Source organism: Herpailurus yagouaroundi, unplaced genomic scaffold, assembly GCF_014898765.1.
Source record: "Herpailurus yagouaroundi ecotype Mexico unplaced genomic scaffold, PumYag 207, whole genome shotgun sequence".
Classification (NCBI taxonomy): domain Eukaryota; kingdom Metazoa; phylum Chordata; class Mammalia; order Carnivora; family Felidae; genus Herpailurus; species Herpailurus yagouaroundi.
Window position 1 is genome coordinate 3,486,452 of NW_024412438.1, and position 20,555 is coordinate 3,507,006.

At 62.2% G+C, this 20,555-nt stretch overlaps 1 protein-coding gene across 2 annotated transcripts in view; it reads left to right on the forward strand.

The window, feature by feature from the left end:
• The window catches only part of IQGAP3 (IQ motif containing GTPase activating protein 3), a 35,816-nt gene that overhangs the window by 8,504 nt on the left and 6,757 nt on the right, over positions 1-20,555 (forward strand). For both annotated transcript variants that reach the window (XM_040452624.1, XM_040452623.1), the window contains exons 5-27: positions 1,048-1,124; positions 1,782-1,849; positions 1,938-2,051; positions 2,270-2,448; positions 3,114-3,192; positions 3,727-3,890; positions 4,309-4,396; positions 5,982-6,145; positions 7,521-7,678; positions 8,947-9,065; positions 9,144-9,307; positions 10,786-10,876; positions 11,674-11,841; positions 11,927-12,066; positions 12,165-12,335; positions 15,160-15,243; positions 15,401-15,472; positions 15,567-15,636; positions 16,870-17,078; positions 17,655-17,807; positions 18,061-18,224; positions 18,554-18,778; positions 19,606-19,746. In XM_040452624.1, the coding sequence (XP_040308558.1) occupies positions 1,048-1,124; positions 1,782-1,849; positions 1,938-2,051; positions 2,270-2,448; positions 3,114-3,192; positions 3,727-3,890; positions 4,309-4,396; positions 5,982-6,145; positions 7,521-7,678; positions 8,947-9,065; positions 9,144-9,307; positions 10,786-10,876; positions 11,674-11,841; positions 11,927-12,066; positions 12,165-12,335; positions 15,160-15,243; positions 15,401-15,472; positions 15,567-15,636; positions 16,870-17,078; positions 17,655-17,807; positions 18,061-18,224; positions 18,554-18,778; positions 19,606-19,746 (3,062 nt within the window). The remainder of the gene's footprint in view (positions 1-1,047; positions 1,125-1,781; positions 1,850-1,937; positions 2,052-2,269; positions 2,449-3,113; positions 3,193-3,726; positions 3,891-4,308; positions 4,397-5,981; positions 6,146-7,520; positions 7,679-8,946; positions 9,066-9,143; positions 9,308-10,785; positions 10,877-11,673; positions 11,842-11,926; positions 12,067-12,164; positions 12,336-15,159; positions 15,244-15,400; positions 15,473-15,566; positions 15,637-16,869; positions 17,079-17,654; positions 17,808-18,060; positions 18,225-18,553; positions 18,779-19,605; positions 19,747-20,555) is intronic.

The following is a 20,555-nucleotide window of genomic DNA, read 5'->3' on the forward strand; positions in this document are numbered from 1 at the left end:
GCACTGTCCCCATTAGTGAGCGAGACCCCCCGTGCAACGCAGGGGATGCGTATTTAGCCAGCCTTCCACCAGAATTTCGTGGCGTGATGTGGGCTTGCTACGGGCCATATCCCTTGGTGGTGGACTTGGAGGCCCGGGCCCGGGTCCCCTGTTGGCCACACACGGCACGTCCCCTTGCCCTTTGGATCTCAGCGTGTTACGTGACTGTAAAATGGGGATGGTGATCCCTGCCCTGTGTCCCCCGTGAGGCTGTCAGGAGGACCGGATGATGTGCGGGAGTTCCCTTTATGAATCCTAAGGAACTGTACCAATTAAGGCATGATAGGACTCTGCAGGGTTCTTCCTACAGGCAACTGTGCGACAAGGAAGCAGCATTAAGGGGACTTTGGTGGGAGGCAGGAGTAATAGGGGCCAGCTGTCCTCAGTGATGCTGGAACGCTGTTAAGTCTCTAGATTGGGTCCTTCCTGTGAATCTGAAGTAACCAAGAGGTTTTGAGCTTCGACCTCATGGGAGTCGCCAGGCGGAATGGGACGCCGTGTCTTGGAGGGAGGACTCAGTTCTTCGAGGGGACCCCACTGATCAGAGGCCTGTGGCCCAGAGACAGGGATGAACGCCCTGTGCCCTCGGTGGTCCCGGACAGCGTGTGCCTCTTTGGGCCTTCCGAGGGAGCACGGCCGGCCCCCCAGCATGCCGCCTGCCTGGCGAGAGTCCACAGGGGCACAGGCTCGCTGTGTCTACGGGATGCATAGGGGGCCTCTTTCTCCTGGAGGACACGGCCTGCACCCTCTAACCGCAATAGTCTTGCCTGTGTCCCGTGAATCTGGCGATGGGCGTCTGCGCCTGGGCCTCGGCTCACTTTCTTTAACGCTTGGAGTGTGTGGCCACAGTGCTGGCTGTCGGAGGTTGGGGAGGCTGACTTTGAAGCCCCAGGCAACAAAGGAGTATCTCCCCGGGTCAGAGAGGAAGAGCCATGCCTCAGCCCCTCTCTCCATAGCTGGTGCTGCTTCACGTTTCCAGCGGCAGTAACCAGCTGCTTTCCCCTCCAGACCTTCTTCCCGGAGACCACAGACATCTATGACAAGAAGAACATGCCCCGGGTGGTCTACTGCATCCATGCCCTCAGGTGAGAGGCCCCAGACTTCCGCCCTCCAGGTGGATACAGGAAACATGGCAGCAGGAAGGAAGGCAGGCGCTTCTCAGGAGAGTGAGACTTCAGAGTTTTGCAGTTGTGCGTAGATTTATGCGCACGTTTGTGTGTGACCTGCAGGGGTGAAGGAAAAGGGCAGGAGGGAAGGGTCTTCAGTTTGTGCCTGGGGCCCAAAGGAATCAAAACGAGCCGTCAAGAGCGTCACATGCAGCTCACCTAGTGGGAATGTTCAGGCTGTTTGGTTCTTCTCAGAACCGGCCATCAGCATCCAGCTGGCTAGAGCTTAAAGTGGCCGACCAGTTCCTGCGTCTGTCGTGTCGTCTCGTCCTGACTTCATTTCCCACGTCCTTTTAAGCCCGCCCGGCTCTGCGGGTCTCTGCTTGCCTTACCCTCTGTGTCCATCTGGTAACTGCAGTGTGCCCTTCTCTGTGAAGTCCCGATGCCCCCTGGCCTCTCGAGCATCGTACTTATCTTCTGTAGCGCTTGCCTCGGCCTGACTTCCAGTAACATCGCTCCCCGTGGACTGGGGGGACTTGGGAGCAGGTGTGGTGGGCTCCCTGTCCAGGTCCCTGTGGCATCTCCTGCAGACCGTGTCAAAACAAACAGGCCCCAACGCCTTCCATTCTTTTCCAGTCTCTTCCTCTTCCGGCTGGGACTGGCCCCTCAGATACATGATCTCTACGGGAAAGTGAAATTCTCAGGTGAGCCCAGCTCCTTCCGCAGCCGCTCGTGCGGGCAGGGTCTTGGGGGCTCTGGCCCTGAGGAAAGGCACCTGTGGTGTCATTGCAGCCGAGGAACTTAGCAACATGGCCTCTGAACTGGCCAAATACGGCCTTCGGCTGCCGGCCTTCAGCAAGATCGGGAGCATTCTGGCCAATGAGCTGTCGGTGGATGAAGCTGCAGGTAGGGGTGTGGCTCTGCGCTGCTGGGGGGTGGGCTCCGTGTGAAAGGGCAGACTCCAAGCCTCCAATGCATTCTGGCTGTCATCTGTGAGGTGACCTGGTTTGCCCGGCCCTCTGGATGGAAAGGGGGAATGGTGTCAGGGTGGCCTGTGGCTGGTCGCGCTGCGGCGGTCTGGGGTTTGTTCCGGCCTCCTGACCTTGTCTCCGTGCCCCTCCCAGTCCACGCGGCGGTCCTCGCCGTCAATGAGGCGGTGGAGCGAGGGGTGGTTGAGGACACCCTGGCTGCCTTGCGGAATCCCAGTGCTCTGCTGGAGAATCTTCGAGAGCATCTGGCAGCCATCTACCAGGAGCTGCTGGCCCAGGCCAAGGCAGAGAAGACTGCCAGCGCCCAGACCCGAGTAAGGAGGAGCCTTTGCTGTGCAGGCGTGCAGAGCGGGGTGGCCCAGAAGGCCTCCGGCGGACAGGACTCCGGCACATCCTGTCTCCACGCCCCAGAGTTGCTGAGAGAAACGCTTGCTGGTTGTTGTAGAGAAGCAGAGGAGGCACCCAGGGATGAGGATCCAGGAGAGAAGGCGGGAGACGGGTTCTGGGGACTGGATCTTCTGGCCGGGCTGAGGTGGGGACATAGAACTGGCCAAGACTGGACAGGAGATTTGACTTAACCGTGTCCATGCCGAGGGCTTGAACCCAGGGGTTCTCCAGATTCCTCCTTCTTCTTTTTTTAATGTTTATGTATTTTTGAGAGACAGAGTGCAAGCAGGGGAGGGACAGAGAGAGAGGGAGACACCGAGTCCGAAGCAGGCTCCAGGCTCTGAGCTGTCAGCACAGAGCCCGACATGGGGCTCGAACTCATGAACCGTGAGATCATGACCTGAGCCGAAGTTGGACGCTCAACCGACTGAGCACCTCCCCCCCCCCCCAGGCAGCCCCAGATTCCTCCTGACCAGGCTGACCTTTGGCCTGGGAAGGCGCCCAGGGGAGGGAAGAATTGGAGACAGGGAGGGGGGAGCAGGAGAGGACTGAGCTGGTTTCCCAGGTCTCCCTTTCGGCATGGTCCTTGCAGGATGGTGGAGAAAGCTGTGACATATATGACTGCTACCTGACTCAGGCTGAAATCCAGGGGCACATCAACCACGTCAACGGTAAGAGACCTGGGCCAGGAGGGCTTCGGGGTGCTCCCAGGGCAAGCCCCCGCATCGGGAGGTTCAGGGATAGCTCTCAGGCCAGAGGCCCTGTAGCCTCACTTGGGCCAACCCTGGTCTCAGGGAAAGACCAAAGTCAAACAGCAGGGTGTGTGCTGCTTTTCGACTCTCGCCGTCCAGAGAAGTGACCCTGTCCGGGGGGTTTCTGTTTGAATGGAGATCCATGGACAGGGCAGAGGCAAAGGACAGGCCTTCCAGCTCTTGCTGCTAGAAGGGCAGCTGGCCCGGGGTCCTGGGAGAAGGACCTGCGAGGAATGGATGGGGTGGGGCGGACACGAGGGCAGGAGGGGCTGTTTGGAGGCCCAGGCTGGAGTGGGCATCTGCCTGTTGGGGTCAGGATGTCCTCCCGGTCTGGGGTGGGGAGGAGGGGAGGCTGCCAAGATCGAGGTGCTGGGCAGGAAGAACAGGGCCGGTCTGGGGTGGTACCGGCTGGGCTTCTGCACGTCGTTCATTGTGGGGTCTTGGTCTTTGCAGTCCACGGGGCTCTAGAAGTTGTTGATGATGCCCTGGAGAGACAGAGCCCTGGGGCCTTGCTCGAGGCCCTTCATGACCCTGCCCTGGCCCTGCGCGGAGTGAGGAGAGACTTTGCTGCCTGGTACCTGGAACAGCTGAGCTCAGACAGAGAACAGAAGGCACAGGTCAGCTGATTACCTGCTCCCTGCTCTGTCTGTCTGCTGTGGGATGGGGACCGCCTCTTCCTTAGGCATCCCCTCCGTCCCCTCCTTGTATTCAGGAAGTGCGGACTGTGTGTAAATGGTTACGTCACCCCAAAGCCTAATGGCCCAGACTGACCAAGGGGTCCCCGGGGGCAGCCGGCGAGCAGTGACGTGCTCCCCCATGGCTGAACGGGGGCCTCAGTGACGAGAGATCTCGTCCTCGCTGCCATTGGCTTTCTCCATGACACTCTCTTCGTGCTGCCTGTGTTGTTAGTTCAGTGCCTGCTGCGTAAGAAAGAGCCAGACTTAGAGGCAGGGAGGTGGGGGTGGGTGGGCCTGGGAGCCCGTGAGGGCAGCTCCTGTGAGAGCTCTCTCCTACGTCACCTCTTCCCCTCCCCAGGAGTTGGGCCTGGTGGATCTTCTGGAAAAGGAGGAGGTCCAAGCTGGTGTGGCTGCAGCCAACGTGAAGGGTTATCAGGAGCAAGCCAGTAAGTCACTTCCAGGCTGAGGCCTGGCCCCGGGCCCATCAGTGCGGCATCTAACCCTCGGCTGGCTTCTGTGTAGGGGTGTGTAGGGCGATGCAAACTGCTGCCCACGTTTCCAGCGGGATCTCTCCCCTCCCTGGTGTGCCCGGGTCCAGGCTGCCGGCATGCACACTACAGACGGGTTCCTTAAGGCCTTAGGGGTAACGACAGTCAGTCCTGCATCAGGCCGGCTCCTGGGGCAGACAGTTTTCTTCAGGGCACTTGCCCTGTATCTGGACGGTTTCAACCTGCTTGAGTCCTTGCCTCTCGACTGTAGTGAGAAACTCATGATCAACTCACTTTCCCTTAAAAACATTATCTACAGGGACACCTAGGTGACTCAGTCGGTTAAGTGTCCAGCTCCTGATCTCAGCTCAGGTCTTGATCTTGGGGTCATGAGTTCAAGCCCCCCACTGGGCCCCACGCTGGGCGTGAAGCCAACTGAAAAACAAAACATCATATACAAATACAATTTTTTATTAGAGGAGTGTGGCCTGGTGATCGTGTCCCTCCCGGGAGGTCAGCATGTGGCAGGAGTGAAGTGAAGCAGAGTTGGGGGCGGGGGGGGGGGGGGTGCCACAGCCTGTGGCCACCAGCCCCGTTTCAGCCGTGTAACTCCGTCCTGACCTGCCGTTAGAAGTCGCGTACGGGTGTGAGACGCTCACCTCTGTGTCGCGTGTCTTCGGGCCTTCCTGGCCTCTTCCCTGACTCGGCCTGGACTTCGGTCCCATATGCTCCGTGAGGCCGATGAGGCCTCCGGTGCCCCCTCCTCTTGTCACACGCCCATTCCGCCCGGCCGGACAGCCTGTCCTTCCCTCGCTCTCCCGCTGCCAGCCCTCCGGTCGTCCAGGCTTCCTTGCTTTCCTTGCGCACTTTCACCCGTGGAAAGCGGGTGGTGGCATCCGTCAGCGCCGCCTCTGCCCCTTCCGTCCCCCGTCTCCCACCAGGACCCCTCCTTCCCCGGCTGCCAGAGCTCTGGGGGCGGGAGGCAGCGCTGGCACGGAGTGGCCGGTGTCTTTGGACCCTTACTTCTCCCCAGGGGATGCATCCTGATAGCAGGGCCTGCATCTGCTCGGCACTTCCCAAGCCCCGGTGTTTGAAATCGGAAACCCCGCTGGTGCCCCGTGGCCCCTCCAAGCTCGCTCCTGCCCCTTGTGGCCCAAGCGGCTCCACCTACCCCTCTGTGCTGTCGGCGAGATGTGGCCCCCAGAGCCCTTGACTGACCTCTTCTTAGCCGTGCCCGTAGCCTCCTGCTGGTCTTGTGTCCACCGCCCCTGCACCCCCCCGCCCCCGCCAAGGCGGCCGCTGTGCCACCTGCCAAGCTGCTCCGTCTCTGGGCCTGACGCACTGCTTCTTTCGGTGCCTCGCAAGGTGACTCAGCACCCCTCCCTCACACACACTTAGAAGCTCTTTCTGGACCTAGCAGAAGGCAGAACGGTTTTGAGGAGGCGTTTCCCCCTCAGGTACCCCAGCAGAAGCCAGTTAGCCAGGAGACTAGGACGGGCCCTGGACGCCCGGCCCGTACAGCCCTCTCCCTCCTCCCCTGCAGCGCTCCAGGCCGTGTGCAGGATCAACGGAGCCATCCGGAGGGGAGTGGCGGCTGACACGGTGGCGGAGCTGATGTGCCCGGAAGCCCGGCTGCCTCCGGTGTGCCCCCGCGCCCCGGCTGTGTACCAGCAGGAGCTGGCAGTGCTCCAGCAGCAGCAGGGAGGGGTGAGCCCCAGAAATGAGGGTCCTGCCCCTGCGTCCTAAGCAGTGGGGGCGCCCGGGGTGGTCCGTGCAGAGCACCCTCGGAGGGCTCCTGAGCTCTCATAGTAGCTAGCACTCTTGAGCGGACGCTGCTCCACACGGTCACTGATCCTTGCTAGAACCCTGGCGGGTGAGGAAGATTTCCATTTAGAGGTGAGGGAACTGAGGGGCAGAGGTGGATACGGCTCCTGACGGCCGTGGCCGGCAGTGCTGACAAGGCATGCTGAGCCGGCTGCGTGGAAATCTGTGCCTGTCACCTCTCTGTGTGCCCCCTCACCCCTGTCCAGACGGCTCCCGAGACATGGAGGTGACAGAGCCCTCCTGCAGGGAAGTCCCAGTCCCTGCAGGAGTTGGAAGGCACCTGAGGGTCCAGATAGTCACAGGGAGGGAGAAATGGATGGTGTCAGTGGCAGAGGACTTCAGACTAGGAAATGGAGGGAGCAGAGCTGGGGGTAAGTCCGGGAAGGCTTCCTGGAAGAGAGGAGACCCGTGGAGAATCATACCCACAGGGAAGTTTAGAGCACGACCCCAGTCATGGCCTTCGGGAAGGGCACGGTCTCCATACCGGTGACTGCAGTACGAGGCAGAGAAGACGAGCCCTAGGAGGTGGCGCACGGTGACCCGGGCCATGGACGGCAGAGCGGGAGTCAGCTTCTGGCTCTGCTGTGTCCTCACTGTGCGACCTTGGGCGTTAGTTCCTTCTCTGCCCTTCAGTTCATGTGTGAAACGGGAACAATAGCATAATTCCCCACAGGATTGTTGTGAGGGCTACACGCGTCACCGCACGCGCTTAGAAGTGACCCCGGTACGTGAGCTCAGCTGCTGTGACCCTTATCTGCGATACTCCTTCTGTACGGGACAGGGAGGTGCTCTAGAAGGAGGGAACAGCATGCGCAGGTGTTTGGAAGGGAGGAGAAAGCTGGGCCGGGAAGTGGGCGTGTGGTGCCGTGTGGAGGGGCCCTGTGTCCCCCTCTCTGTCTCCCGGGGCCTTGCGCCCTCCCTGGCGTGTGCCAGGAATCAGAAAGGAGTCGGTGCGGCTCTCTGGCTGAGCGTGGGCTCTGGAACCAGGCGGCTAGCTTCAACTTACGCTGTGTGCTCATCTGCAAAGTGGGGACATTAATGGTACTCCCTCGCTGGCCTGTTACGAGGACAGAGTGAGTGTGTGTGGAGCGTTTGCCCACTGAGCACACGGTGAGCACACTCAGTGTTGGGCACAGTGAATTAGCGAATGAGTTGGGGCTTGGGATAGAGACTGGGATGTGGGAGGGCCTTGGGGGCAGGATGACAGTGGCCCCAAGCCCTTGACCCGCCCCACGGAATCGGTGCTCCCCTGTTGTAGGAGCTCGGCCACGAGGAGCTCTTTGTGGCCGTGGAGATGCTGTCAGCCGTGGTCCTGATCGACCAGGCCCTGGAGGCCAGGGATGTCGGCGGCTTCTGGAGCAGTCTGGTGAACCCCGCCACGGGCCTGGCCGAGGTGCAAGGAGAGAACGCTCAGCGGTGAGAAGGTTTAGCAGGTGTGAGCAGGAGGGGGCGGAGCCAGGACTCTGCCCTCTGCTTGGGACCCAGCCTTCTGCGCGGTTCCCTGCTCCTGAGCCCAGGCCCCTCTCTGGGGCTGTTCGCAGCCCCTGGCCCGTGACTCGTCCTGGGAGTGGAGCTCGAGCATCCCCGCTTCCTCCGTTCCTTGTGCTTTCGTAGAGGTTTGAGTCCCGCCCCGTGCCAGATACTATCCCGGGTGGTGGGAAATGGCAGTGAACAAAGCCAAGTTCCGGCTCTCATCCAACCCACGTGCTCGTAGAGGGGACAGGCAAAGCCAACGTGCCGGATGACTGGCAGGGAGGAAGAGCCATGGCAGAACCGGAAGGGGCCGAGGGGGTGAAGGCTGGGGACGGGCGGGGGGTTAGGGAAGGCCCCGTCGGTAAGGGGGCGTTGAGAGGGACCTCGGGGCATCTGTGGTTGCGGGGAGCTGCGTGGGGCACAGGCCCAGAGCAGGACATTGCTTGGTGTGTGCAGGGAGTGCCGTGGAAGCCGGCGTGGCCAGGCAGAGAGGGCCGAGTGGTGGCTGTGAAGCAGTGGGGGCCACGCCATAGCTTGGGAAGGGAGCCACAGGAGGGTTTCAGTGAGGAGGGGGCGATGTGACCTTTTGCCAGGCTCTCGGTGGCTGCTGCGCTGGGGATGGCTCCAGGGTTGATCAGGACAGGCAGGCAGCCTCCAGGCCAGGCGCGAGGAAGTCATGGCCGAGGGCAGCGGGCGTGGGTGGTGGCGAAGGGGAGTCTGCTCCGGGGTCTGTTCCCCAAGTGGATCTGACGGGACTTGGTTGCGTGTGGATGTGGCTGTGAGGGGGAGAGCGTGGTCACCTGTGGCTCCAAGATTTCCTCCCTTAGAGATTGGAGTGTGTGTTGACAGGAGTGGGAAGGACTGGGGCACACAGGCCAAATGGAGGTGCAGAGCTCAGGTGCGAGCGGCAGGCGTGTGATCACATCCGGCATCCGTGGAAGGAGCGAGGAGGCCGCTGGCGTTCACGCACGGGTGGCGGGTTGGGGAGACCTTAAGGTTTCGGCGTCCCGAGCCGTGAGGTCAGGGTACGAGTCCGGAGACCGAGCGGTGGGAGGCTGGGGCACGCAGGGCTCGGGCAGGGCGGGGAGCCAGCACAGGGGCCTCGGAAGAACAGTGGACAAGGGGAGAAGAGGAGGAGGAGAGCACGGCGAGCCCCCTGACTTCCCGCTGGTGGGGCCCCCGCTGCCCACCCTCTCTCCCTCTGCTGCCAGTTACTTTGATGCGCTGGTGGCGCTGCGGCAGGGGCGTGCGCCAGACGGCGTCTTGAGCTGGAATGACCTGCAGGCCACCGTGAACCAGGTCAACGCTCAGGTGCAGGAAGAAACCGATCGTGAGTGGAGTCCAGGGCGGGCAGAGGCAGCCCATCCCTTACCTAGTCCCTCTGCCCACCGACGTGTGTCTTGCCCAGAGGTGCTGGCGGTCAGCCTCATCAACGAGGCTCTGGACCAGGGCAGCCCCGAGAAGACCCTGTCGGCCCTCCTGCTCCCCTCGGCTGGCCTGGACGACGTCCACCTGCCTGTGGCCCCTCGGTACCATCTCCTCCTTGTGGCGGCCAAAAGGCAGAAGGCCCAGGTGAGGTCTGCGTCAGTCGCTGGAGCAGAAAGAGCATCCGCCGTGGGCAGAGCTGTGCCCAGGATGCACCTGGGGCCAGCCCAGTCTGATGAGAATCCCCTCTGGGGGTGGAGGGCAGGAGGGGCCGTGGGGGTAGGTGGCCCCACGGCCAGGGCGCTAGACCGAGCTCCCGATGCCAGCATGCAGAGAGTGGTGGGGGCTTGTGCGTGGGTAGAGCACAGGCCTGGGGGCCAGAGAATGGGGCTGGACTTCCTGCTCTGACACTCAGCGACGTTGTGACCTCCAGCAGATCCCGTGTCTCTGAGCTCTGCTAACACGTCCGTAACATGCTGCATGTGCTGGTTCTACGTGCCTTCTGGAACGGGGGAATCACACGATCAGAGAGCGTGGTGGGGTCCTAAGCCTGTAGCGCCCTGAGCCCACGGTGGCGCGGGGGGTTGAGGGCTAGACCTGCTGGGCCAGACGCCTCAATGTGCATCCAGGTGGGCTGACCCTGCCCACGTCCTGCTGTTTCCTCACCTGCAGACACGACATGACAGTCGACGTGTCTCGCGGTCAGGGGTTCGGTGACATGGCGTGCTGGTAAAGCTGCCTGGGTTCTTCCTGGGCCGAGCATCGTTTGTGGGCTTTACCAAAGCTGGTTCCAAAGAAAGTGCTTTAGAGCGCTGCCTGGAGCACAGCGGCCCATCACGTTTTGTTTAGAAAGGTTCTCCCGTGGGGCGTCTGGGTGGCTCAGTCGGTTAAGCATCCGACTTCGGCTCAGGTCATGATCCCACAGTCCGTGGGTTCGAGCCCTGCGTCGGGCTCTGCGCTGACAGCTCAGAACCTGGAGCCTGCTTCGGATTCTGTGTCCACCCCCCCTGCCCCTCCCCCGCTCACGCTCCGTCTCTCTCTCAAAAATAAACACGTTAAAAAATTAAAAAAAAAAAAAAAAAAAAAAAGAAAGTTCCTCCTGTCTGTGAGGAGGGTTGGCAGGGAGCAGAGTCTGGGGTTGGGGCTGGGTGAAGGGGGGTGGGGCAGTGGGGAACCAGCCTGACCCTGTGGCCTGCACAGACTCTCTCAGCCTGTGGTCACACATAGCCTGCCACGCCTGGTGGTGTAGAAGGTTCGGAGCAGGGATGGGAAGGACAGAGGGGAGGCCAGGGTCAGGATCGGCCCGAGAAAGTGCGCAATGAGGCACAGGGACGCAGGAGCAGGGCAGGTGCAGGGAGACTTTGGTCCGGGCTCTCCTGGGACGTGGCTGAGGCACAAGGGCAGGGAGGTGAGCTGCCCGGAGGGCGGAGGCTCTGGGGGTGCTGCGGCCAAGCTGAGTCGGTGCTTGGCCAGCCTGAGAGCAGGCCCGGACCGAGCCTTCTGAGCCCGGCAGCAGCCCACCGGAGCAGGTGACAAGGCCATGGCTGCACGCGGGTCCTCGCACAGCTGAGCTTGGGGCCTGCCTGGCCCGGCTCTCATCTCTCCCACATCTCTCGACATCCCAGGCAACGGGGGACCCCGGAGCGGTGCTGTGGCTGGAAGAGATCCGCCGGGAGGTGGTTCGAGCCAACCAGGACACGAACGCCGCACAGCAGAGTACGTGGGCCTGGGGGCCCTGCAGGAGTCTGGTGGCCGGGGTGGGGTGGCGGCTGGGGGAGGGAAAGAGGTGAGGGCTCCCCACCCAGGGAGATGGGCCAGAACGTGAGCAGGGCCTTGCTGCTCGGACTAGAGGGTGGGCTTCCAGCAGCCGGGCTGGCAAGTCTCAGGGGCTGAGAGCCCACAGCCCACCCGTGCCTCCGTCCACGCCTTCCAGTGGGTACTTGACCCCGAAGCCTGAGCGTGTGAAATTGGATGGTGGCCGAAGGTCCAACCCATACCGCCCGCTCTGGCTGGGGGGTGTTCAGGCGTGGGCGGCGGGGGTCAGTACACAGAGACACTTGCGTTGCAGAGCGCGTGCTGGTGGTGTCGGTCCGTACTGTCTGGAGTCCCTCTGTCTGTCTGTCTGTCTGTCTGTCTGTCTGCGTGACGGAAGGCAGGTGCTGCACTTCTCGGACTTTATTCTCTCCCTAAGAAACTGCCCTGAGCTTCTCTGCCCGTATCCTGCCCTTGAGCTTCTGTACGAGAGACATTGGAGCTGTCTTCTTACCCCGCCCCAGCCAGCCCCATGCTGCCTCCCTCCAGGAAGCCTTCCTTGACCGCTACCTTTTCCTCCAGGCACAGCCGCATGCTCTGTTTCCATCTATGTCTGCATCCATGCTGGGAGGTTCCCTGTCCCCTCCTTTAGATGGGCCTTTTGTGTCCTGTGAATCCCACCCCGTAGGCAGGGCAGGGCGCTTGGGAGGGACTTGGGGGAGGGGGAGGGACCAACCCCTGCCTCCTGATGCCCCTGTCAGTGGCTCTTGGTGTGGCCGCCATCAACCAGGCCATCAAGGAGGGCAAGGCGGCCCAGACAGAGCGGGTGTTAAGGAACCCCTCCGTGGCCCTCCGGGGGGTGGTTCCCAACTGCGCCGACAGCTACCAGCGAGTCCTGGAAGGAGCCATGGCAAAGAAGCGGCGTCCAGGTAATGGCCCCAGCCCCTCCCGCCGCCTGTCCCAGCCGCCCGCTGCCTCCTCTGAGCCTCGCGTCCTTACCTGGCTTCTGCTCAGGGGACGCGGCTCTCTGGGTCCAACACGACATGAGAGATGGCTCCGCTTACTACCTGCACCTGCGGACCTTCCGGGGAACTTGGGAGCCGCCCACCGGCTGCCGCCTGAACACGTCCCACCTGACTCGGGAGGAGATCCAGGTTGGCAGAGCCCCTGTGCAGGAGGGGCCGGGGAGGGCCTTCCCTGTAGCTGAGGCTCCGCCTGCCAGGGTACCACAGGCTCTCTCCTCCCTCCACAGTCCGCCGTCACCAAGGTCACGGCTGCCCGTGACCGCCAACAGCTCTGGAAGGCCAACGTTAGCTTAGTCATCCAGCTCCAGGCCCGCATGCGCGGCTTCCTGGTTCGGCAGAAGTTCGCTGAGCGCTCCCGCTTTCTGAGGACCTGGCTGCCGGCGGTCATCAAGATCCAGGTGGCGGGCACTGGCCTTGGAAGTCCAGGGCCTGGGGTCTGGGCTTTGGGGTTTCCTTCCCGCCTGCTCTCTGCTGAGTGGGAGGGGGATGATCTTCCGGCCCCCCAAGCGGTGGGGTTTGAGAGGAGCATGCGTTCCAGAGCCTGGGTTTGGGTCCCATCTCCGCCACTTAGTCACCACGTGACCCCGCCAGGCACGTACTCTGGACCAGCTTCCCCGTCTGCAGAATGGAAACGTGAATGTCGTAGCGCTCGCCTGGCCCCCCCCCGCCCCGTGCAGGGCTGTCGTGAGGGCTAAGCGAGGTGACATCCAACAGGCATCTGAACAGTGCCAGTCACTGTCATCACCATCACTGTCCCCAGGGCATGAGCTGCTTCGTTGCCTCCCCGTGGGGAGGAGGGAGTGAGGTTTAGTGAGCCATTGGGGTTCGGACATGAGGGGGGCGTCCCGGGTCGGGGGTAAACAGGAAAGGGTGGACCAGCCCCAAGGGGAACTTTTGTCTCCAGCCAGCCCTTTCTACTTGTATCCTTCCGACCTGCGGATGGTCCCACGAGTAACTGGGGGCAGGGGCAACTCGGAAGGTGGGCCTCGGGCCCGACCACCTTACGAGCCAGGAAAGATGGGAGTCGAGCACAGAGACTCCCCAGGTAGATGTGACCTGCAGGTGTCACGGGCACGTGTGCACCGTGAAGATACTTTACATAATGGACGTGCGCACACCTGGTATCTGCAAGGACGCCCGCTGGCCCGGGGCAAGGGCAGGAGACGGACGGGAGACACACAGAGGAGCGACCACATCTCCCCTGGCGGGGCCAGGAACACAGCTGACATTAGATGCTGTGCTGATAGGGACGCAGAGCAACCCAGAAGGGTCCCCTGGGGCGGGGGGGGGGGGGGGGGCGGGTGGTCCCGGGGTATGCACAACCCCGGGGGGGGGGTGGTAACGGAGGGCTTGGGCTTTAGAGTTAGAGGCTGGAGTTCGCCTCCTGGTCCTGCCATTTCTGGGTCGTACGAGGACCTTGGGCGCCTTCCCTAAGCCCTCTCCAGCACCGTCCCCTCGTTCACGACGATGGTCCTGACCTCACGTGTGGGTTGTGAGGGTTGAGCAGGAAAGTTTCACGTAGCGCTGAGCTGGTGAACACTCCACTGGTGGTGGCCGTGATACCAGGTTACCTGGCAGGGCGCTGGTCCCAGAAGTCAATGCAGAACCTTAGCAGTTAGCACTGAGTGGTCTGATCGCAGGGATTCCCCCCGCCTGAGCCTGGACTGGAATTTCACCCCAAAACTACAGAGCTGAGAAGCCACGGCAGCAGTGGCAGAGGGGATGGGGTCAGGGCATATTTGCCACCAGCCCTGGAGCTGTGCGGGTTCCGGCCCAGGTCCTGGGAGGTGGGGGAAGGGAGAGGTGGCCCAGAGCCTCTCGGGCCACCTGTCCTCCAGACGTAGAGAAGTAGTAAGGGTCAGCAATGGTGTCGGTGGGGCGTACGGAGACCTCCCACTCTCCCGAAGGCTCTGAGCCTGGCTGAGAGCCAGTCCCTGTCCTGCCTTTCGACCGGTCCAGACTGGGGGAGGGGCCTCTTTAGGAAGGAGCTGTGTGTGGGTGGGCAGAGGAAGAGAGGAGAGGGGTCCCCTCTGCTTTTCACGGCAGCAGGTATCCAGAGGGACAGTCTGTACGCAGAAGGAGAGGGTGCAGCACCTGGAAAAGGCCTGGGCTGGGGGCTTCCTGGGCCTGCAGGCTCCAGGGTGGACCGCTGCTGTCCTGGGGCCACCCTGCCTCTTTTACACCCCATCCCAACAGGGTGACACGGTCAGCCTCAGGAGGGAGCCCGGCCCGGAGGACTGGCTCTGGGGAGGGCTGGGAGGGCAGTTAGTCAAGAAGGGATACTCCAAACGCACCAGCCCCAGTGTCAGCGATGGGGTATCACCCAGGGCCTGAGCGCCCAGGACATGTTCCATGTGAGCCCTAAAAGACAGGAAGGGTTTTGGGGGTAGGTGGGGCTGAGGGTCGGGATGGGGGGCGTAAACGAAGGGTCAGGGCAGAAAGTCACCAGGCATGTTTAGAGGAAAGTGAATTGGCTGGTGTGGCTGGAATCACGAAGGAAGGAGCCAGTGGGGGGACGTGTGTGTGTCAGATGGTCGAGAACTTCTGGAAATTTGGGGCCGAGAGAGACACAGTCCGAGAAGTACGTTAGGAAACTAATCTACACAGGCTTGGTATGAAAGGGGAGAGGCCCCTGAGAGGGAAGGGGGCCGTGAGGTTTGGTTTTAGAGACCAAGGAGGGCCTGACTTACAGCCAGGGCCGGGTGCCCTGAATCGCTGTGCTCTGTGCAGGGGAGGCTGGCACAGGGTTGGGTGCGAGCGGGGTGGGGTCGTTGGAACAGGAGTGTGACTAGGGGAGCGTGGGCGGCCCGCGGCCCACACGGCTCTGCCTGTGTGCCTGTGTCTCTGTGCGCCTCCCCAGACTGGGCGTGGGGGATGGCGGAGCACGTGCGTGTGTTTGGGGGCACACGGCGCGTGCTCTGGTGACGGGGTGTAGACTGTATTACTACTGTCTTTTAAGCTCATTGCCTTACAGTAGAGTCCCTGCGAGGAGGTGTTGGTTGGCCTGGGTGTGTGCGTGTGCGTATGCGTGTGCCGGGACCAGGGAGGGCGGCAGGCGTTTGGTCTCCCCATGTGGATGGAAGTTCTCTGACACCAGGGCTGGCTTTCCCTCCCTCCTCCCCCTCCCCCTCCCCTTGCCGGCCTCCCTCCTGCTTCCCTGGAGGGCCTCTCAGGCTAGCGGGGACCAGCCGGGCTCATCTCCTTTCCTGTCCTGACGCCCAGGCTCACTGGCGGGGTTACAGGCAGCGGAAGACCTACCTGGGACGGCTGCAGTATTTAAAAGCAAACTCGGACGCCGTAATCAAGGTAGCTGTCACGGTTTGGGTGGGTTCCTGTCTCTTGAAGGGCCCTCTGAGAACAATTGTTTAGTCCTCTTGCCTCGTGGCCTCTGGGGACAGCTGGACTGGCCCGGGCCGGAGGGTGGCCCCCGAGCCTGGAGCTCTGACGCAGTGCGCGTCCTCAGATCCAGGCCTGGGTCCGGATGTGGGCAGCTCGGAGGCGGTACCGGAGGCGTCTGGGATACTTCCAGAAGAACGTGAGTGTCCTTCTGCTGTCCCCGTGCCCGGCCTTCACGCGTGAGACCAGGGCAGGGGCGGCCAGCAGCCCTTTCGCACCTGTGTTCACGGCAGGTTAACTCCATTGTGAAGATCCAGGCGTTTTTCCGAGCCCGGAAAGCCCGGGATGACTACAGAATGTTAGGTACGCGGCTTGGTCTCCTCTCTGTTGTGAGTACACGGCCTGCCCTCCCCTGTCCACGCGAGCCCATGGCCCCCGAGAGTCAGCAAGGCAGAGGGTCACGCACCCCCCACCCCCCCCAACTTGCAGCCTGGGCTCTGGAGACGCCCTTGGCCCTTCTTGAGCCCCTGCCCTCGTCGCCAGCTGATGTCCCCGACCTTGAGCATATGGCTCAGGACCCGGGGTGCGTGTGGGAGTGAAGACATGTGCTCTGCCTTTGGGGATCCCCCAGTCTGGTGGCAGAGACAGGAAATCCCCCAGGCTCAGACGGGTCCAGATGTGCCTCCTGGGGCCGCACAGCAGGGAGAGAGTAGGAGACGTCTGTGCAGAACGTCCGAGAGGGGTTGTAGCAGAAGCTCCTGCCCGCCAGGTAACATGGCCCAGTCCCCTGGAGGACTCCCCCGAGCATGTTCTTTCTGTGCCAGGCCTCCATTATCTCCCCGTCGCTACCAGCAGAGTAATCAAGGGAAGGGGCTTCTCCCCACACTCTTGCGTGATCCGTGGCTCCCCCAGCTCCGGCCTCTGGGCCGTGCATGAAGCCTTCTGCAGCGTCAGGACTGAGTGCCAGCACCTAGGGGTCCTCCGTCATCCTGCCCCTTGTCCCCTCAGCGGGGCACACACCTAAAGCCTCAAAGGGGTCCTTCTGGGCCATTCTTGGCTCCTGTTCTGAAAGTCCAGAAGCCCAGCCTTGGATGCCCTGCTCTTTGTGAAGTAGACCCAGGGTCCATTTCCAAGTTTCCTCCAGTCCTTGGGTTCTGGAACAGGTGGGCCCCTTTCCCTTCCAGGCCTGAGGCAGCATTCCTGGGCATCAGGTGGCCTGCACTGCCCTGGGACGTCCCTCTTACCCCACTCTGCCCGTCCTGCCCACAGGGGTGCCGCCTGCCCATCTCTGACTCTGGGCACTCAGCCGATCAGAAGAACAAATTGGAGTAGGGGGTTCGTGGAGGCAGCTAGGGCTCTGACTTGGGGGCAGGAGAGGTCCCTGGCCTGGGCCCAGGGGCGAGGAGAGCAAGGGAAGGACGGTTCTTCCGTCACAACTACCCATAAGAGACCAGGAGCTCGGGGACAGGACAGGCCTGGAGGCAGCCTGCTGGCCTCAAGCAGGCTGGGGACCAGGAGGTGGTAAGAGGCAGGGAGCTGCTGAGGAAGCCCCCGCGAGGGCTCGGCTCGTGCTGACGCCTCTTCCCTTCCCGCCAGTGCACGTGCCCCATCCCCCTCTCAGCGTGGTGTGCAGATTTGCCCACCTCTTGAATCAAAGCCAGGAGGACTTCCTGGCCGAGGCAGAGCTGCTGAAGCTTCAGGAAGAGGTGGTCAGGAAGATCCGGTCCAACCAGCAGCTGCAGCAGGACCTCAACCTCATGGACATCAAGATCGGCCTGCTGGTGAAGAACCAGATCACCCTGCAGGTGAGGGGCCGGGCCGCCCACCGCCGGACCCAGCTGCTTCCAGGGAGGTGGCTACTCGAGTACGTGTTACGTGTCGGATTTCATTACCTGGCTCAGGTCCTCGCTCCCGGCGGCGCTTCGGGGGGCAGGTGACGGTGGAACTAGAATGCCTGCTTCTGCCGCTTCCCGGTGAGGGGGCCGCCAGCCGCCTCTTTCATCTGAGTCTGTTTCCTCCTCGGAGGCGGGAATAATCAGAGCGCCCACCTCACCAGGCCCGTGTAGACAGATAGGAAAGTACCTCAAACCGCAAATTACGAGGCCGCGCCGTGTGGGTAGAAGCGGCAGTGATGGCCCCAGCCCGGGCGCGCGACAAGAGAAATGAGCAAAATCCCACAGACGCGACGCCCGGGCCGCTAGCCGGCCCTCTCTGGGGACGGGACGCACCCTGTGGAAGCAGAGGTGCCAGACGGAGTGGCAGGGCAGGGGGCGGGGGGGCGCGCACCCTCGAACCGTGTGTGGGGGCGCCTGGAACCGCAGAAAGGCCCGGCTCCTCGAGGCCTGATTCTGACCCAGCGCCGTGCCCCCCGGCACCTGCAGGAGGTGATCTCCCACTGCAAGAAGCTGACCAGTAAGAACAAAGAGCAGCTGTCGGGTATGATGGTTCTGGACAAGCAGAAGGGCCTGAAGTCGCTGAGCAGAGAGAAAAGGCAGAAACTAGAAGCTTACCAGCACCTTTTCTACCTGCTGCAGGTGAGCAGGAGCCTTTGGAACGAGAGGACCCCACCGTCCCCGAAGGGTCTGGGGCCCGGAGGCCTCTCTGTGCCCGTAACCCTCATGCCTTGACCCCGGAGACTGCCCCCCACTGCTGCTTGTCTGAAGGTTCCTCGCACCTCCCAGGAAGCGGCCGGTGCCTTCTCCTCTCCGGTCCCCATCAGGAGAGCCTCTGATGCATCACCGGCCCTCGAGGCCCATCACACGCCTCCTGTTTCCCCCTTGCTTGCAGACTCAGCCTCTCTACCTGGCCAAGCTGATCTTTCACATGCCACAGAACAGAACCACCAAGTTCATGGAGTCCGTGATTTTCAGCCTGTACAACTATGCCTCCAACCGCCGCGAGGCCTACCTCCTGCTCCAGCTCTTCAAGACAGCGCTCCAGGAGGAGATCAGGTAGGCTTTCCGTGCCCAGACGAGTGGGAAGGGAACGGGTTGAGAGACACCACCGTCGGCCCCTTCACAAGGGGGCGGTTTGTTGAGGTTTGAGGGCAGAAATGGAATCACGAGACCTCTTCTCAGCCTCACAGGGAGCGTCTGTAAGAGCCTCCGGGGACAGTACGGAGGGAGGATGTGGGCGGGCAAGTTAGTGCACAGGCTGTCAGGACAGGCCTTGAGAGGGGCCATAGCAGAGCAGGCTTTGAAGGGCCACAGTCTCGGAGAGGAGCAGCTCTTTGTCCTACACAGAGACAGGAGACCAGCTCCGGTGACCTCTCGAACCACAGGTCAAAGGTGGAGCAGCCCCAGGACATGGTGACAGGCAACCCCGCGGTAGTGGGGCTCGTGGTGAGGTTCTACCGTAATGGGCGGGGCCAGAGCGCCCTGCGCGAGATCCTGGGCAGAGTCGTCCAGGACGTGCTGGAGGACAAGACGCTGAGTGTCCACATCGACCCCATTCACCTCTACAAGAGCTGGATCAACCAGAGCGAGGCCCAGACCGGCCAGCGCAGGTGAGGGGCGGTGCAGGTGAGCAGCAGCAGAGGGAGAGCTCCTTTGACCAGCTCCGAAGGTGGCATAGAAATGAGCTGCTGATTTATGCAGCTACGACGCCGGCCCTGCGATGAAATAAAGTAGCTTTTAGCGCCCCCTCTGGTGGTTAACGTGGAACTGATGTAAATGACACGGACCTGGGTGTAGAATGAGCACAGGTGAACGTGCAAACGTGTTTAATTGGCGTGTCGGTGCTTGCTTGAGAGCGGCCCGTCCGACCTGCAGGGAGTTGGGATACGGACGCCTCCTTGATGGGGGATAGCTGAGCATCCAGATTTGCAGGCGGATAGACAAGTGAGGTGGCAGGAGAGCTGGTCGGCCTTGTAGACTGGGGGTGCTACTCGGGGGCACGGTCCTTGGGAAGGGGGCCGCCGAGGAGCCGCCCGCGCTGGCGGCCTCTCCAGTGGCACACGGGCCTGCGTGTCGGGCCCGCAAGGCCGAGGCCGTCTTCCCGATCGCCCCAACCGCCAAAGACCAGCTGAGGGATGGCCCTGCCTCCAGCCCCGCTGAGGAGTCCACGCAGACTGTGGTCGTCCGCTCGTCCCTCCTCGTCCACCCCATGGGCCCTCAGCTTCTCCTCCTTCGCCTTCCACCCATCTCGCTCCATTCCCTCTGAGTCCTTTCTCTTATTCTGACCTGGTCCCCTCCAGCACGCGGGGCCGCCCTTAGCGCGTGTGTAGGTATACGCACGCGCAATCCTGTTAGATGGAGGGTTCAAAGGGTGGAACTCGGGAGGGGAGGCCATGGGAGGGGCTCTGGCTGATACCTTGTCTCTCTCTGCCCACAGCCACCTCCCCTATGACGTCACTCCAGAGCAGGCCTTGAGCCACCCCGAGGTCCAGAGACGGCTGGACATCTCCCTCCGCAGCCTCCTCGCCGTGACGGACAAGTTCCTTGCAGCCATCATCTCCTCTGTGGACCAGATTCCGTAAGTGCATCAGCCGTGCCCCAGCCCGGGCACGGGACCTCAAGAGGGCCAGGCCAGGCGAGCTGTAAACCTCTGTGTCCAGCACTCTAGGAGGCGGGAATAGGTTAAATTAGTAGGTGGCACATCTGTGGTAGGAACAGTGACGGTAATAGAATCTAACACATTTGAACACTGTTCTGTCATCGTACGTTACTTCCACGACATAGTTTCACTTGATCCTCACAAAATCCCTGAGCTAGAGGGAGGGCAAGAATGACCATCTCCATCTTCCAGACCAGGGAAGGAGTCGGCAAGGGGGAGGGGGTGGGGTAAGCCCCCATCTGTTGTTCTCCTCGGGCCCCGCCTCCAATCCAGCCCCTCCCGGGTGCTCGGTGATGACAGACAAGGTTGGCCTTCCCAGAGCCTCCCAGGCTGTCCTGGGACAGGGTTCTGGCTGTGAGTGCCCCACACCCCAGGTCCACGCTGAAGGTGCTTCTGTGGGGGGAGGCAAAGTGAATATCGGGACCTGGGCTGCTCCCTAGGGGAGACGAGCAAAGAAGAGGGTCTCGGGCCAGGCTGAAGGCCACATGCAAGCTTAGTGGGCGGCAGGGCCCTGGTCCAGGGCACTGACACTAGGGCAGGGGAGGGGGCGACAGGGCCCTGGTCCTGGGCACTGACACTGAGGCAGGGGAGGGGGAGACAGGGCCCTGGTCCTTGGGCACTGACACTAGGGCAGGGGAGGGGGCGGCAGGGCTGTGGTCCTTGGGCACTGATACTAGGGCAGGGGAGGGGGCGGCAGGGCTGTGGTCCTTGGGCACTGACACTAGGGC